The sequence below is a fragment of the Pyricularia grisea genome (assembly GCF_004355905.1).
Source record: "Pyricularia grisea strain NI907 chromosome V map unlocalized Pyricularia_grisea_NI907_Scaffold_6, whole genome shotgun sequence".
NCBI lineage: Eukaryota > Fungi > Ascomycota > Sordariomycetes > Magnaporthales > Pyriculariaceae > Pyricularia > Pyricularia grisea.
The window spans coordinates 1,816,152-1,833,910 of record NW_022156719.1 but is presented as its reverse complement, the minus strand read 5'-3'; the positions used below and the strand labels follow the sequence as shown (position 1 = coordinate 1,833,910).

The following is a 17,759-nucleotide window of genomic DNA, read 5'->3' as shown; positions in this document are numbered from 1 at the left end:
ATTCAATTGAGTCATCCATCGGGTCTGACGGCTAACGAGAGCGCAGGCGATGTTGGTTATCTATCGCGCAGAGCAACTTTTCACCATTGTTTGCTCATGTTCTATCAAAGACAGATTTGACAGAAAAAGCGCCCATCCCTGGTAATCCAACATCCTACTTTATACCTTACCTAGGTTAGCTGTGGGCTCGTCGATCCAATCCAAGAAATTGTTACCAGCACACAAGTCATACAACAAAGCACGTCCATTCGGAACCAAACAACTTTGTGAAAGAGGGCAATCGAATTTGGCCTGTTTTCTGCAGATATTCCCCTAGCCCAGAAAAATTCCCACCAGTCATCTAGGCCAAGAATTCGATCTGGGTACCACACCAAAACAAATCGAGTGCGTTTAGGAGTGCGACCACAATCATGGATTCTGAGGTGAGTCAATATATTCAGTCTTGACTGCAATGGGTGTGGCGTCGTCTGTCATGTCTCTGCTTCGTGCAAGCTTGCCGGCTATCATAGTTTGGCCGGCAAGCATGTCCTAGCCCTTCCCGTCCCCTCCACCGAAGCAGTCCAGCCAGTGACTGTTCGACAAATCTGCCCCTCCCGAATTTTCCCTGCAGCAAAGCAATCCCCAGTTTCCACGCACACAACCACCCCACCACTTTTTTCATGGTTCGGTGACTGGAGGCAAGCGCTCAAGCAACCTCATTTATTACTCATTTTCCTCGCTCCGACTATTGCGCCACTCTTTGAGCCGGTAGCCCATTGGAAGTCGAGCTTAAAGAAATTTCTCCTTCCTAAACCCGCACCCAAAGGTCGTTCTTCCTGTAGCACCGATAACCCTATCCTGATCGGGAATCCATCATATTGTTCTCTCAACAAACAAAGCTATCTATGATATCAAAAAACCTGTGCAAGCTTTAAACAAGTCGCTAACCCAAAGCAATCTCAATTGCCATTAGCCCTCACAGCTTCCCGATAGGAAGACTCGCAAGTCTGTTGCCTTTACGGAAGAGAAGCTAGTTGTCGACGCCGACGGCAAGGTCACCACGATGTCGACCCCCAATGAGGAGAAGGACTCGGCCCAATCCCACACGCCTCGTACGCCGCCACTCTCCGCAGCACTTGGTGCATTTACTGATGCATCTTCAGCTCCTGCCGATGTGACCCTGGACGGGGCCGCTCCCGATGACGATGGACTTGACTTGACCTTGAAGAAGAAGAAGAAGAAGCCCAAGAAGGTTGAGGATGGCGAAGAAGCCGCCGGCGACGAGAATGCTGAGGACGGTGGGCTGGACCTGACGCTCAAGAAGAAAAAGAAGAAGAAGGTTCCCAAGGACGAGGAGGATGAGTTCGCAAAGAAGCTCAAGGCCATGGAGCTCAACGACAAGGAGGGAGAAGAGGGCGAAGCCGAAGCTGAGGAGCCAGAGGTGGAGGAGGGTGACATGGATGAGGGAACCGGTATTTGGGCTCACGATGCGACAGAGACCATCCCATACAAGATGCTCCTCGGAAGGTTCTACAAGCTCCTCGAAGAGAAGAACCCTGACCATGCGACGAGCGGAACCCGGTCATACAAGATCCCGCCCCCGCAATGCGCACGTGAAGGCAACAAGAAGACCATTTTCATCAACCTGGCTGATATCTGCAAGCGCATGAAGCGTACAGAGGAACACGTTACTCAGTACCTGTTTGCCGAGTTGGGTACTTCGGGTTCGACTGACGGCAGCCGTCGTCTGGTTATCAAGGGTCGTTTCCAGCAGAAGCAACTGGAGAACGTGTTGCGCAAGTACATTAGTAGGTGGATCCAAACCGGCTTTTGCTCAGGCATCGTGATGGTTTGCCTAGTGATCAATCGTTTTGTTAACAATCTGATTTTGCTAGTCGAATATGTTACCTGCAAGACTTGCAGGTCGCCCAACACAGAGCTCAACAAGGGAGAGAACCGCCTGTTAGTACACACCCAAGCGAACGTACCTGAATGCGTCAAACCAGCACATACTAACCATCTGTTTCCAATAATAACAGTTACTTTATTACTTGCAACTCTTGTGGATCACGTCGTTCGGTTACTGCCATCAAGACTGGTTTCTCTGCCCAGATCGGCAAGAGGAAAAAGATGCTCAAGGGTTAAAGTGGTTGTTAAGGCGTGGGAGGATATGGTTCGGATGTGTTTCGGTCCGTATTCTATTAGTCTTGATCAACAAGCATATTCTTGACACTCAAATCGCCCACACTGATAGGTGGCGTCACGTTATTTCCCTACCAGGCTTTAAAAATACCCGCAGTGTTCGCCTCTGCTGTCAAATCTTATCTGGTGAGGGTAGATCATCTGAGGGTGCGATCCTTGATGGAAATTCTTTCTATGAAGGTGGATGTACAGTACCAGATAATACCACCTTCGCATTGTACGTTTTCAGTTTCCAGTTTTGAGTTTATAGATCGGCTAATCCTACTCGAGATTCGTCTGAATTTCAGAGAACTCTCGGCGATCAAAGTTTAAACGTTTGCAAGCAAAGAGTCAGGCGATTTTCTAGAGCAAAAAAAGAGCAACGGACCACAAACAAGTACCTTTTTTTGTCATGGCAGCCTGATTTGGGCGATATGCATACGAAACTGTTGACCGGACTAACTGAGAGATACTTGCATAGTACGGCATGAACAATCGTCCGTAGTCCCGGAGAATACCTTTCACCCGCCAATACTGTTTGTCGAGTGTCAGACTGATAATTCGTTAACCTAGCATACGTAAAAAGAAAAGTAGCTTGCGTGTCTTTTAAGTGACTAGGCCTGCTAACTCATCATTCGCAAGCTCACCAAATCTGTATAATCAGATTAAAAAACAAAAACAAAAGAAAACAGGAAGAATGAGCCCTGCTGAAAAGAAATCAATGTTATCAGCAATAATCTGCTCTAGCAGACCAGAACCTGCCGGACACTGCAAGGAGGAGCAGCGATGCACATCGGGATTGCCGACCGCTGAGCCGTCAATCAGTCCATGGCTGCTGGAGCCCTCCAGCAAATTGATGGGATTCAGAAGCACGGAAGACCTACCAGAACATGCCGATATTGTCATCGTCGGCAGTGGCATCACTGGCGCCTTTGCAGCGCATTTTCTAAAGGAGGGATGGGCCAAGGATCTCAGCGTGGTCATGCTAGATGCCAGAGAGGCATGCTGGGGATCTTCTGGGCAGGTGAGTGCCTTCTCCTCCAAGCCGATGGATGACTTGGACGCTTTGAATGCATGCTGCTTGTCAAATAGGATAATGATGGCAAAAGAGACGAGAAAAGTCAGACTTTATGTTAACACCATAAAACCGCGCCGCAGAACATTGGATCTATCGACACATTGATTTTCGATAACGCCTGGGACGTGTCTGCCATGAGTCTAGAGAGCATACAGTTACTGCGGGACTTTGTCAGGGATAACGAAATCCCCTGCGAATGGCAAGACTGCCTGGGCGTGTACGTGACCCAACAGCCGGTGATCGGCTACAGCAGCGCCAGCGTGGCCGACATCAAAACCGCCATGCCCGACTCGCTGGGCCAGGTGATTGACGCGGTGACCTGGGACCGTTCCGTCACGTCTTCTCCTCCTATCCGTGTTGACAGAGACCCCATGGCGACCGGCGGCGGGTGGGACGTCGAAAAGATCAGGGAGACCCTTGCCGGCCTGGGGATGCAGGACTCGGACGGTGTGGTGCTGCAGGCCAACACCGCCACCGTCCACCCGTACAGGCTCGTCGCGTGGATCCTGGAGCGGCTGCTCGAGCGCCACGAGGCAGACCGCTTCGCCCTGCACACCCACACTCCCGTGACGAGGTTGTCACAGCGTGACGGTGGTGGTGTTGCTGCCGACGGATCAGATCAGAGGAACTGGACGCTGGCCACGCCCCGCGGCGAGATCTCGGCTGGGAGGGTCCTCCTCGCCACCAACGGGTACACGAGTGCGCTGCTCCCCGACCTCGAGGACCTGATCATTCCGGTGCGGTGCCAGGCTGCCGCTGCCGCCCAGACCGGAGGTGTTTCTTTGAAAAAGGGGCCGGTGGATCTGGAGAACAGGATCTACACATTTCTCTGCGAGGACGGCAAGCGCGCGGAGCGCCTGGTGCAGAGGGGTGGATCCGGAGGCCAGTTGATAGTCGCCGGTGGCAGGCACGTCGCTGCTGACTTTGGGGTTGGGCATTGTCGTGACGACGTGACCGAGCCCATGGTCGAGCGGCACCTAGAAAATATCTTGAGGGGGTTCATGGACGGTGAGAGAATGAACGAGACAGAAAGCCGCGCGGACCTGCCCGAGGTTAGGCATTGGGCGGGGATAGAAGGGTGAGTTTGTCCTGTCGTTTGTGTTTGCCATCGACTTATGAATGATGCAAATCTGCCCTACGCTTTCACTGCGGACGATGTGTGTTTCCAGTGGTGGACTTGAGGGAACAACACAGCTGATCTAGCTAACATGCACCTCCTCCGAAAATAGCTATGCTCGAGATTACAACCCATGGGTCGGCGCAGTACCCGAATCTCTCGGCGGTGGGCCCGGACTCTTTCTGTGCGCGGGCTACACGCTGCACGGCCTCGCCATGGCACCGCTGTGCGCCAAGCGCGTGGTGCAGGACATGATGATGACGAACACCGGCGGGGACCGGGACGATGTCGACGGAGACGATGAGCTCATCCACGAGAGAGCGCTACAAGAACGTCCCGCGACCCAAGACATGCTGCAGATCCCCTCCAAGCTCGTATCGACGTCTGGACGCGTCGAGATCGCGATGGAGGACTGGCCCGATGTGCAAACCATGGAGGAGGAAGGGCTGGAGACGTATATCAGGGCGGCGGTCGGCCAGATAATGAAGGGGAGGAATACTGTCCCGGGCGACTTGAGAATTCCCGGCGGCTTGAGGAGGTTTGAGGGAAGGGGTGCGACGGGGCGGAGGTGGTGATGGTGGGGGGGGGGGGGGGGGGGGGGGGGGGGGGGGGGGGGGGGGGGGGGGAGCCGATTTCATTCAGTTCTTTTTCCTTGCTTTCTTTCTTTCTTTTTTTTTTTTTATATATATTTTCAGTGCGAAGTCATAGCCTCTTAACCTCCTGAATCTACTGTTCGTAAAAGAATGTTCTTGATCATGACTTGAAGAAGGGTTTTGTCCATATCCAATACAGCTATCCATGCCCCTTTTCTTTCGATAGGTCCCTATTGGAGCAGCTAGCTCAACCTGACCGGCAAGTTCATTGTCATACCGCCCACTGCAGGCTTCTGGAAAAGCCTCTTTCACACAGAACTCAATGGACAGACAGTTATAGTAAAAGTCAAACAGAAAGAGGGGATATGTCGATGGTAGAATGTATGTGGGCGGGTTACATCATCAAAACTCATCATGCACGTCATTGTGATTGCAACATTTTACCCCATTCTGCTGTTGTTAAACAAAGAACAGTTAATAGTTGCTCCATATTTGAAGAAGTCAAGGCGCAAAAAAAGACAACCTATTCTAGCCACTCTACAATATCGCAAATTGGCACAAAAAAAAATGTCTCCCCCAAACCAAATCACACTGAGCCCTGCCCAACGAGAGGACCTACTCCGCGGCGGTTCCAAGCAGCAGCATCAACAGCAAGAAGTAACCGCCAAACTGCCCCTCGGAAAGCAACACACGCACCCGCGAGGCATTTCGGCCGGCGACGAGGACGCGAGCGTCTCGTTCGTCGGCACCGCGACCACCATCCTCGAGTGGCAGGGCGTCCGGATCCTGACGGACCCAAACTTCCTCCACGCCGGAGACCACGTCCACCTCGGGCCGGGGGTGAGCGCCCAGCGCAAAACGGACCCGGCGGTGGACCTCGAGGCGCTCCCGCCGCTCGATGCTATTTTGCTCTCGCACTACCACGAGGACCATTTCGATCGCCTGGTCGAGGACTCGCTGAATCGCGACTTTCCCATCATCACGACGCCGCATGCAAAATCATGCTTGGCTGCCGAGGGGGGAAAGGATGAGCCGTTTCGTAGGGTGTGGGAGTTGGACTTTTTCCAGGATCTGCTGCTCGACATCGACAACCCGTCGTCGTCGTCGTCGTCTGCTGCGGGGCACAGGCGTCCCGCAATCAAGGTCACGGGCATGCCGGGAAAGCACGTCCCGCCTGGGGCTCTGTCGGTAGCCAACGACGTCCTGCAGGCCGTGCCGCCGACCAACGGCTGGATGCTGGAGCTGGGCTACCGTACTTCTGGGAACCTCGAAGACGACTCGGCGGCGATCGAGACGGGCTACCGCATCTACATCTCGGGCGACACGCTCATGGTGGACGACCTGAAGAAGATCCCCGAGTGGCTTGACGAGAAGCGTATCGATCTGATGCTCGTCCACCTGGGAGGAACTACGATCCCGGGCCCGTCGATGCCCTTGTTGATGGTCACGATGGATGCGGAGCAAGGGGTGCAGCTCATGCGCTTGCTTGACCCGGATGTCACGATACCTATCCACTATGACGATTATGATGTGTTCTTGTCGCCGTTGGAAGACTTTAAGAATAAAGTGGATGGGCAGGGGAAGAGGGATAGGGTGGTGTATTTGGACAGGGGGGAGCATTATCGGTTCAAGGTTAGGGGTTAATGAGATGCAGCAGGAATGAGTGTCTGTCTGCCTCGTACATGCTTTCTTTTGGCCCCTAAAGTATCACTTAGAAGCAATATTGTATTAATAACTGGCTTAATTACTGTATTTCTACGTCCGGTTCTAGCAAGAGCCCCTCGCCGACGTGCAGGATCAGCCGGACCCACTGCAACGCTCCTCGCCTTAGTTTATTTTCTAAAAAGTCTGCTAGTTTGGAGATTATAGAAAGTGTGATGAGGACTACTGTCGACTTGTTTGCTCCGTCAGACAAGTAAAAGGCTGTATCCAGGACAAAGCTGTGTGACTTCTTACCACCTTACCACCTGAACTGACAACTATACCATCAGCATGATTGTCTGAGCGCGAGTTTGCCTTCATTCTTTCCCGCCGCCAGCCAATAGTGTCCTAGACCAGCGATCGGGGTTGGAACCAAGCCTTGTGTTTGGAGCCACATCACGCTGTGGTTCAGCATGGGAGGGCAATCTATGACCCACCAAAGACAGGAAAGATTCAGGTTGGGATGTGTTGAGGGTTTGGGGAGGTCCATTTTGCTCAAAGGGGGACTGAGACGGAATGATTGATGCGGAGAGGGTGAGACTCGACCCCCTACGGTCACGCAAAGCTTGAGGGGAGCGAGCTGAAATCGTCTAGGTCTCGGGGGCCACCAAATGTTCTCAAGTTGACAATCATATCAAGTTAGTGATCAGTCAGAGAAATATATAAAGGTTGCAGCAAGGCCATTTGGGGGTGAGCATTTACCGAAAGAGTGTTCAACACCCATGAACAAGCCCAATCCGAGTCGCCTGATCTTCAATATATCCACTATATACTTTCGTATTTTGACACATGTGCAATTCGGTAATAAAGCTAGCAAGCGGTTGGCCAGCTACTCACATCGACGATCCGCTCAGACACAGCATGTGTGGGTGTAAAATTCGTACAAGCATGCTATCAAACATTAGTGCATTGATAAAAGAGAGACAAAAGAAGGTGAAGGAACACGAAAAAGCTGTTGCACCTTGGAACCACAGAATAAAGATTCGTCCGGAGCTTGATTGATCCTCATGAAACTGCGCGCATACAAAAATTGTCGTTAGAGGGTAAAATGTAGCCTAATATTTACTTCTCACTGCCATGGGAAACAGGCTCCAATATAGCTAAGCCAGAACCAGATAGTAACTAAGGACGTGGGCGATACCAGTTAACCCAGAACTTAGACATCTGACAACTCTTGGCCACTTCCCAGTTGTTGCACATTGCCGCAACATTTCTTCCTCTGATTAACTAACGCTTGAGGTCAGCTGATAGATGCTTATTAATTGTTTGCGGAAAAAAGGACTTGCTCGGTGGGAACTCGTCTTCTGTAACTGACGCCCTGTTATTGCTGGTAAGAAGGCAAACAGACTAGGACTGCGCGCTCATCTGAAAACCTTAATAGCGAGTCAACAACCTCTTTTCCTGCCTTCTGAGAACGTATCCTGGGCCATGTATTATGCACTGCCGGATCCGCCTTATATCTACATTATCCTCAGCGCAGCCGGCCCCAAGAGCGCCTCTTGAAACTACATGAAAAGTACGGCGAGACACCCGCATCGGACAAAAACGTACTACCCTTCACCAGCCCCGAAACCTGGTCCGAGGTGGTTGGAAACCAGAGCCTGGAAGGAAGCCGACTCACTACGTTAACCAAAGCTCGGAGACCTTTTTTTTCGAAGTCGTCGGCAACCTGACACCGGGGAAGCCACTGGGCTGTCTCACAAGCGGTGAATATTACCCCTCGGTCACGTTCGTCTTTGCCCAAGTCCACAACGCCGGCAACAATTTATGAGTGAGGGCGGAAGATTATTTTAAGCAGACTCGTGGTATGGCTGCTCGACGTTTCGATAAAAAGAAGGTTACCCAAACCTGATTTCGCTGTCGCCATAACGGATGAGAAAGGTTAACTTGGTAAGCCCAAGATTGTATGTAAACATATTGCCTCCAAAAAAGCAACCCTCCCCCCTTTAAGCTGACCAAATAGAAAACCAAACTCCATGACAAAAAAACAATATAGAAAACGACAAGTCAAGAAATCTGCACAAAACACCTAGGTCGCTATAGCTGTAAACCTTCCCGTGGCCATTTACCCATGTTTTTATTTTACCCTGGAGGGCTTTCAGGAACTTTCCTTAATGGCACTCTTATATCTACCAAGCGCCATCATCGGGAAGTAGTGGCTGTAGAGCTCATACTTGAGATAAAAGTGACCGGGGAATCCAGTGGCCGTGAAGTCCTCCTCGGGCCAGGTGGCCGAGACGAGACCCGATTTCTTGCTGGCGCTGGTGACTTGATGTCTGAGTAGCCAGTTGACACCCGACTCGACCACCTTTCCCCGAGGGTCCTCCAGCTCCAGCAACGCCTGCAGGGCCCACGCGGTCTGCGAAGGGGTCGACCTGCCCCTTCCGGCCAGCGCCTTGTCGTCGTAGGACTCGAGCAGCTCGCCCCAGCCGCCGTCCGGGTTCTGCCGGGACCGGAGCCACTCGACGCCGCTCGCCATCTTGCCCGAGACTCCTTTGCGGTCCTTGAAGTACGCCATGGCGCAGACGGCGGCGCTGGTGCCAAAGATGTAGTTCACGCCCCAGCGGCCGTACCAACCGCCAAAGGCCTCCTGGGAGTTCAAGAGATACGCGAGGCCTCTGTCGCAGGCCGGGCGGGACTGGGACAGGAAGGTCAGCATCTCGGGGTTCTTGACCTTGCCCTGGCGCTGCAGCCGGTACATCAGACCCAGCATCTCGAGGACGTGGGCGGTGACGTCCGGGGTGGAGCTGTCGCACAGGCTGTCCATGTCGGAGAAGGGAGTGGCGTGGAGGTAGTAGGCGTCGTTGTCGGCGTCAAAGGCGGCCCAGCCAGAGTCTCTGTTTTGCATGCCGACGGTCCAGGCCGCAGCCATGAGCATCTTGGGGTCGTTGACGAGGGCAGGGTCGTGGCGGAGCAGGGCCACCACCCCGACGGCGGTGTCGTCGACGTCAGGGTACCACTTGTTGAAATACTCAAACGCGAAGCCGCCGGCGGGTATGTTTGGCCTGTAGATGCGCCAGTCGCCGATGTGGTCGTCGTCGATCTGCTGCGCCAAAACCCACTCCACGGGCTTGGCGAGCAGCTTGTCGTCCTTGTGCGTCAGGTTGGCGTCGGCCAGAGCCCTGATCATCAAAAAGGTGTCCCACACCGGGGAGACGCTGGGCTGCATCCACTTGCCGTGGCTGGGGTCTTCGGCCAGAAACCTCTCGCAGGCGGCGAGTGCGCCCTGAATGACGGGATCGTCCTGACTGAGACCTCGGAGCATCAGGACCAGGATGTTGTTGTGCATGGGTGGGTAGATGCCGGCCCAGTCGCCCGAGGTTTCTTGCCGCTCAAGTATCCAAGTTGTGCATGCCGAGATTGCCCTGCGCCGCAGAAACCAAAATCCCAGGAACGAAAGGAACCACAGGAACAAGTCGCCGAGCTGGAAGAGGATACCCAGCGGGGAAGTCCTGATCAGTTGCATATAAGGCTTCGTATAAGGTAGGACCTTTTCCGACGGGTCCAGCCACAGCTCGTCGATGTAGTCGTTGTCCGCATCCCTCCCGTTGGGAAGGGCGTAGAGCGGCTCGTACACACGCAACACGCAAAGGCCCACGATGCTGGCGCGGGCCCAGGATGCAAACTTGTAAACGTTGATCAGGGCCCACGACGGGAGGAAGATGAGCTCTGGCGGCATCTGAGGAACCGATGCCCACGGGACCAGCCCAAACATGGCCAGGTGGAACCTGCTGAGCATCCGCATCTTCTCGGCTCCACCGTGGCTTCGGACATAGTCCCGCGCTCGAACCATGTAGTCCTCCTTGGGACTGATGCCCAAGATCTTGAGAGCGAGGTAGGCTTCGACCGTGCAGGATATGTTGCCTTCGGTTGTGGTTTGGGTAGCAATGGACCAGGACCCGTCGGCTCTCTGCGAGAGTTTGAAATATTTTAAAAAGCCCTCACGGTCGTCTTGGCTGATTTCCCGCCCCAGGATATACTGTAGGAAAATCCATTCCGCCGTGACGGTCGAGTTGGAAAGCACCCATCCGCACCAGTGATCCTTGAGCAAGGTATCTTTGGCAAACTCGGTGGAATGATCTAGCGCTTGACAGGACTCTATATAGAGTGGGTTGCTGTCGTCTGACACCTGGAGGACTGCAGGCATTGCTTCCAACGTAAAGAAACAGAAGAATAAAGTATCCTGGTATTTTGTTTTTCTCTCTTCCAAACAAGACTCCGGTTTCTTGGCAAACTTCTGGAAAAGGTCAGACAGAAAATCTACCTCTGCAGTCAATGGATTCAGCGAACACTACTTATATATAGGTACACAAAAACTGAAGGCCCTATCTCCCCTGACGGCTGACAGGCCTGACAGCCATAAAGCTTTGGGCTCGCGGACTTCCGTTATGATGTCGTCCTGTTGTGAGACCTGCTAACATCGACGTCCCATGTTTAACCAAGATCTTACTCATCTCTTCGACATCAAGTTCGTCAGTGGGTCAGTGCAGAAACCTTTTGGCTGTTCACTCAATCGCCCGTTGGATACACGCTTTCTCTTCCCCTTGTCAGCAATGGCAGAACTTACTTCATACGTTCATCTGCATCATAGGAAGAAGCCCACCCATTGAGAGATGGGACGAAAAGAAAAGATGTACCGCAAATTTTGAAACTTGCCGGCGAATGTTATCCGTAGCAAGAACTAAAAAGTTTGGTTGGGGATTTTTGCGATTGGATGTACTTCAATCTGTAGATACTAACTATCCTGGAATTGATAAACAGAAAGTCCAATGTTTTTTTTTTTTTTTGTCGGTGTTGGTCTTTTTTTTTTTTTTCTTTTTTTCTTTTTGTTTGGAACGCCGCCCGCAAAGGGGATGACCGAGACACAATCGCCGCTCGCTCAGATCGATTTCTTCAAGGGAAATCTCCTAGCCGCTTACGACGCACTTGATATACGTACGTTGGTAGCTTCGTGCAGAAGCCTTTTTTTATCAAAGAATTGGGATGAAAAAACCGCACGCAGGCCCGAGAGGTCCCGATACAGTCAGCTCACCTGTCAAAAAGATAGTGGCGTCGCCGAGAGCTTGGAAAGGATGGCCCGTCTCACTGCATGATACATCCCAGCTCATTATCCATAATCATTTTTTTATCATAGTTAAATCCCGAACCACCATGGAAATGAAAATCCAAAAGATCCATAATCCCAAAGATAACCGTTTCCTTTTGTTTTGTTTTTATTTCTGCACGCCGATGCACAATTTGATCGGCTTGTCAAGAACCAGACGATTAGCAGGCTGCAGAATACCCTACTCGTGCGTTTCTTCGCTTTACTACACAGCAGTGTACTTACCGTTGGTATTTGAAGCGGTATACGGGTCCTCACAACTGATTCGCCTCTAAATGCCTAATTGGGACAGAGGTTGCATATGTTCTCGCGGGGGATTAGGCGCATCAAGTCGCGAAACCGCAACCTGAACATCGTGCATATTGGCCAGTGTTCCATTGGGTTCTAAGCCGCCAACTTGCACATATCGACGTTTATTTCGTGTAAGATCTGAGTATTTGTGTCTGGCCGGTCTTTCCAGTGGATTGGATTTGGGTGGGGGAACTCGCCATTTCATCACCATTCACAGCCAGAGATACAGTCACCTGCCTGCCTAGCCATCCGCTCGACCAAAATGGTTTCCAATAACTGAAAAGTATCACAATCCCAACGCCAGCTTGACAACATCGCCCAAAAATCACATGCCTTTTTTTTTTTTTTTTTGCTGTGGATTGCAACCTTTACAAACGTTCATCCCTTCTTGAGCCACCCCTTTTCCCCTACGCAAGCATCACCCATGCCGATGCGCGACTGCCTGTTGGGCAGCCCAACGTTTTTTTGTCTTAACTGACCGGGCACAAGTTCCTCACCGACGGCCCGGCTCTCAGTAAGAACTTGGATAAGTTCAGCTTTTTTAATGTTGAGCACCAAACCTGTTATCCAAATGGCCGGGCCTGTTGATCGGAAAAAAACGGGGTTTCTTTTCGAGGCACAAGGGATTGAAGGGGCGAAGTCTCCTCGGGGCGCTTGATAAAAAAGCCCCGGAAAGTTCAAGATATCGGACACGGCTTTCCTTTTATTCCCGCTGGGCCCAGGATAGACGTTCCGACTCTGACTTTACTGATGGGTGAGCTGGTGTTTGTTTTCCTCTCTTTTCTTGCGGCTCTTCTCAAAAAATCTTTTGGGCCTTTGTTTAGCAAACCCCGTAGCTACATGCCCCTATTAAACAGCAGGCCGTCACTACCAAAAAGGCCGAGTCGTCCCAACAAGAGGCAAAAGCGAGATTCCCGCCCTTTTTTGTCTTTTTTTTTTTTTTATTTTTTTTTTTGCTTGCGCAAATCCACAGAGCTGATATGCGAGGACTTGGCCACAGATTTATCTCCATTCTACGACGTGAAATTGAGCGTGACATGCGCCCGCCTGTCAATAGTTGCGTTTAGAAGAGCGCCACCGTCATGAACCTGCTCCAAAACATATGCCCTCGGGCCATGAAGAATTGAAGATTGTAGATGACCCAAACATTTTCTTTCAACTATTTATCAGTCCATCGCCTATACGGCCTATGGTTAGGCCTGTCATATTCCCCAAGATGCCAAACATTTATCAGGTAAGGAGTTGAAAGGCCGGCATAATTTTGTGCAGGATTACCGACTCTATCAAATAATGACCTGTTCGGATTGCAAGTCGTGAGGATGATGCGTTTCAATTGTTGATGGATGAGGTCACCGATAAAGGTGAAAATACTGGACTTTCGGACTAGTTTAGCCCCTTGTGGTAATGGTTGTGCAAATTAACAACGTCTTATGTCGGTAACAGTTTATCCTCCGCCCCCTCTTTGCTGAAGTTTTTAAAGACCGTTCTCTTGCCGCGGCATATATACCTTGGCTTACTTGGGATCAACCCAAACTGGTAAAACCTGATCCAAGAAGAGGTAGGCCAGATGCTAAACTAACACCTCTTACAAGGTGAGACGATCGCACTCCGTACTAAAATTGGTGAAGCTGTTACAAAAAAAAAAAAAAAAAAAACATGTCCCAACATCCCCTCCCCTTATCAACGCATATGTAGGGAAACCATAAGTTTCAGTCTGTCTAGTGCAGCATTCCAGGAAGACTTCTCCGATCGCGATATCCTTATTGGAGAGACGGGCCAAATCATTTCATGTGACGCATATACAGTAACTAACAGTGGGACATGAAGGCAAACTTAAAGTCTTCGAAACCCTGTTCATTGGCGCACGCTGTACCAGAATACATGATACATTTTCGCAAATTAATCTGCCCAGATGAAAGTGACATTTGTTGTAATTCTTTCCATGGCAATACAAACATAGTGACGGAGCAGCTCATTTTGGATAGAAGTTCGGTGCTATCTGGAACTGATAGAATGTCTTATTATATTGTTTGGGTGCTTCTGCTTCTTTAAATCTTCTAGGCTTTTGTATTCTACAACATGGCTTTTGAATTTCAAAATCAAGATGGACTTTTCAACTTTTACATTACAGATAAGCCTAAAACTCTTCAAAGTTTCAAAGCAGCGCTCCTTCCTTGCACTCCCAGTTTCATCCAGTTCAAACTGAATCATGTAATCAAACACATTAAACCAGTTCAAGAGGTATATGCACCTCGTGGGGTCTAAGGTTGTAGTTATAGATGTTTCTCTCGTTCTCTGCACAAAAGCACTTGATGTTTGGTTACCGCAACAGTTTCGCGGTACTTAGCAAATAGAGCCTCAGCACGAAATAAAGCTTGTTGGCCGATTGGGGGATTTTGGTAACACTGCAAGTACGCTGCGTATTATTATGGTATTTCCTTTGACTATACTTTACCATCGGTATACCTTGAAATTAACTGTGTCTTTTTATTCTCTAGTTCACCTTGCCGTGGCCATATGTGGATTTGATATGTCAGGTTAGGTCCACCGTCTGTCCGCCCACCCACCTAGGTTCCTGGGTTGGGTATATAAAGAGCATATTACCCCATATTCGTAGACTGCAACCACTTTAAGGGGTTTCACAACCGAATGCTACTTGTGGGAAAATGGGTTGATTTTGTAGTACCGGTTTGCTGCTTTTATTGAATCAGAAAGAGGGAAAACCAAACTTTTAGACGATGCAAAGTGAACGAGGAAAAGTCTAAATAAAAGCTACTCCGTTGAACAAAAGGAAACAAAGAAAATGAACAGAAAAGAAAAGAAGAGCCCCAACCAAGCCCATCTTCCCCTCATCTATAACTCCAAAGTTTTGGACCGTTCAAATCTAGCTATTAACTCTGAATATTCCAATCCAGGATTGAATTATTAGAAATTGCGTTTGTAAACCCTATATTCCAAAAACGTTTCGGCAAATCCAAAATTCCCCATTGCAGCCCAGACCTGTCTGCTTAAACCCTCAATAAAAAGGTCAAAGTCCATGCCGTCAACAGTGTCTTCGGCAATTTCACAAGCATCCATCCCGACGTCCTCAGGGTGAGGCATACCCCGACACAATACAAAAAGATTTTTTTTTTTCTCGTCCAGTCACTTGTAAGGATCAGGTTTCCGACTGAACAACAGAAACCCGGTAGTATCATAGCCGTGTTGAGCTAGAAGCATGGCTTTCATGGCCTTCTACAAGCTTGTGAGATTGAAATAAATAGAGACCTAGTCCTGTTTAAAAAGTAAATGCTTTAAAGTGATTTTATATTGTTACATAAAGCTCACACAAGAACGAGTTACATGGCCGTGCCTTGCATACTTGAAGGTTTAGTTCGTTGCACCTTGTTTATACCATGGATCCGGGATCCAGATCCGCCTCCATCTTTTCGGCGCATGAAGGTGCGGATATCACCGCGTATCTCATGATTCGGCGGGTCTGGCTCCGCTATCTTCATTTGAAAGGATATGTCCGCTTAATGCGACTACTACATGTAACTCTACTACTATGTATTTGGGGGCTGCATGATATGGTTCCCTTCGAAGAGGGGGGGTGGTTGCAAAATATGGAATGGTGCCAGCCCATTAACAAAAGTGGAACATCTTTTGATTGTTTGAATAATAACAGCGGTAACAATTAAATTAAAAATCAAGGGTCCAGATTGTGATATATTAGCTTAAATGTACAGTTCTACTCAATTGCTATTTCGTGATTTAATTTATCATTTACTTTAATTTATTTGTAAGTCATAATTTCTAAATTTTCACATCTAAAACCTGATATTTTTAGCAAAATTAAAAATATCTTCATAACATACTATAGATACATTAAAATTCTCCATTTACAACAATGTATAAAAATTTCTACTCTTTATTTTTAATCTAATTATTACGGCCGCTATTGTTAGAAGAAACAAAACAATTCACTATCTGACCCACGATTTTGTCGAAAATCATCGTTTTGCAACCCCAATCTTTGAAAGGGCCCACAACGCACAGCCCCCAAGTATATAGAATATTGTACACCCTCTGTTGTTATAATTAAGCCTAAATACCATGGCCTTTTTCAGCACATCCATGTCCTTGTTATATTGATTTTGACCGCCTATATCATCAGTGGAAAAGTTCCCTCCCCTGTTACCGGAGGTATACACGTGGGTCTCCACCAACCTGACTATTCACGAGAAGCTCTACCGCATAATAGGTTTATTTTTACTTTTATTCTTTTGCCCAAAAAAAAAGAAAGAAAGAAACCCCCCCCAGAATCATCATTACACACACCCAAAGGGCCCACAGCATTGCGCTAACTGTTCCAGGGATGGGGACTTCTACCCATCCCACCAGAGTAGTCGACCAACTGTTGCTAAACAATCCACACCACACCCTCAGGGGGGTGGCCATATTTATTAGGGGTGGTGTATCATCAGCGACGGCCCGGTCTCTGCACCCCCCACGACAAGAACCACGGCATGGGCGTGCCGAGGATCAGGTTCTGCGAACACAGCCAACCAGCTACACGCCGGGGCGTCCGGAAAACAAGTCCATCAATAGCGCGGCTCGCACCCAACCGGGCTGACGAACGGCACCAGCATCCGCTGTCGAAACGTCACAGAAGGAAACCCCTACCAGGGCGAGCACTTTCGAGGTTTACCTCTAAGCGAGAGTCACGCGGCATCTGACAGGACTGGTTAGCGCCGCGATGGAATACCTTGTTCCGGCTTGGTCACCAAGTGCCGAAACACCGTCGTCGTATCCGCGGACCATGGCCACTATAATCTCTTATGTCACCGCCAGCGTCAACTTCAACGTTTGTGTTGTGCAGCGGTACGATGTGGTAGTCGAGGCCGGAGGCACTAACTTGAGCGGTAACTACTAGCCGCGCGAAATATCGAGCATCCAAGGGCAGTAGGAAGCCCACGAGTGTGGCAAGATCTGGGGACAGAGGCACAGTGGTAACGGGATGTTCCATCTGGCCTTGTCTTGGGCAAAGAGATGTGAATAGCTTTCATGGATTGAGGCGTATTTGAGGACTTCACAAGTCTGAGATTAGACCGTTGCAAGGAGACAAAAAGTCACTTATGAGGATGTATAGAGAGAAACCATTAAGAAAGAAAGAAACGCTTGGGCTACCCAAATTACAGATAAACCAGCGCTCCCAACTGTCAAATCACATGCGCGACGTGTTGTTCAGGTCCCACTCGCCGTTATCAACACTCAAAAAACTGTAAAGACGAGCTGCTGGAAACCCGCCATACGTTACAGCTACAGCAACAGTCTGATGAAGTTAGCCCTCTGATGCCGTTAAGCACGAAGCACATTTCTTCCATGGCCGGACCCCCTCGATCTACATAAGCCCCCACGTCGCCAAGCCACAAACTCCTCCCCGACTATCAACTGACCTTTTGTGACTGTCTCTCATGGGTAAGCCATTTTCTACCGCGAATAATGCCCGGTGTCTGTATGGAATTATCAAGTACAGCTAACAGGAGGTCGGATAGCAATCCGCTGAAGTGTGGAAGGGGCGGTGACAACCAATGCTGCTGAATTCAGGCTCGCAAAGGCGGCGCAGAGACCAGCGGATCTGACGCCCTGTTGGTGTTGTATCGTGTGTCCCTGATTCTTTCGTCACTACTCGCATATGTGGAAGAGCGTGGCGCTAGAGTGAATGCGAAAAGT

At 49.9% G+C, this 17,759-nt stretch overlaps 4 protein-coding genes across 4 annotated transcripts; 3 read left to right on the top strand and 1 right to left on the bottom strand.

Annotated features, from left to right (window-relative positions):
* The first annotated feature begins 47 nt into the window (after positions 1-47).
* PgNI_08503 (uncharacterized protein) lies at positions 48-2,439 on the top strand. Its single transcript, XM_031128500.1, has 4 exons — positions 48-422; positions 953-1,787; positions 1,875-1,941; positions 2,019-2,439. The coding sequence occupies exons 1-4, from the start codon at positions 411-413 to the stop codon at positions 2,122-2,124; spliced, it is 1,020 nt and encodes a 339-aa protein (XP_030978401.1). The 5' UTR covers positions 48-410; the 3' UTR covers positions 2,125-2,439.
* A 418-nt stretch (positions 2,440-2,857) lies between these two features.
* On the top strand, positions 2,858-4,930 carry PgNI_08502 (uncharacterized protein; the record flags this gene model as incomplete). The annotated part of the gene is made up of 3 exons (XM_031128499.1): positions 2,858-3,184; positions 3,319-4,316; positions 4,468-4,930. The coding sequence occupies 3 exons, from the start codon at positions 2,858-2,860 to the stop codon at positions 4,928-4,930; spliced, it is 1,788 nt and encodes a 595-aa protein (XP_030979340.1).
* A 585-nt stretch (positions 4,931-5,515) lies between these two features.
* PgNI_08501 (uncharacterized protein) lies at positions 5,516-6,592 on the top strand (the record flags this gene model as incomplete). The annotated part of the gene is made up of 1 exon (XM_031128498.1): positions 5,516-6,592. One exon carries the CDS (start codon positions 5,516-5,518, stop codon positions 6,590-6,592), a length of 1,077 nt encoding a protein of 358 aa, XP_030978403.1.
* Positions 6,593-8,747: 2,155 nt separating this feature from the next.
* Positions 8,748-10,796, bottom strand: PgNI_08500 (uncharacterized protein; the record flags this gene model as incomplete). The annotated part of the gene is made up of 1 exon (XM_031128497.1): positions 8,748-10,796. The coding sequence occupies one exon, from the start codon at positions 10,794-10,796 to the stop codon at positions 8,748-8,750; it is 2,049 nt and encodes a 682-aa protein (XP_030978402.1).
* Between the last annotated feature and the right edge of the window lie 6,963 nt (positions 10,797-17,759).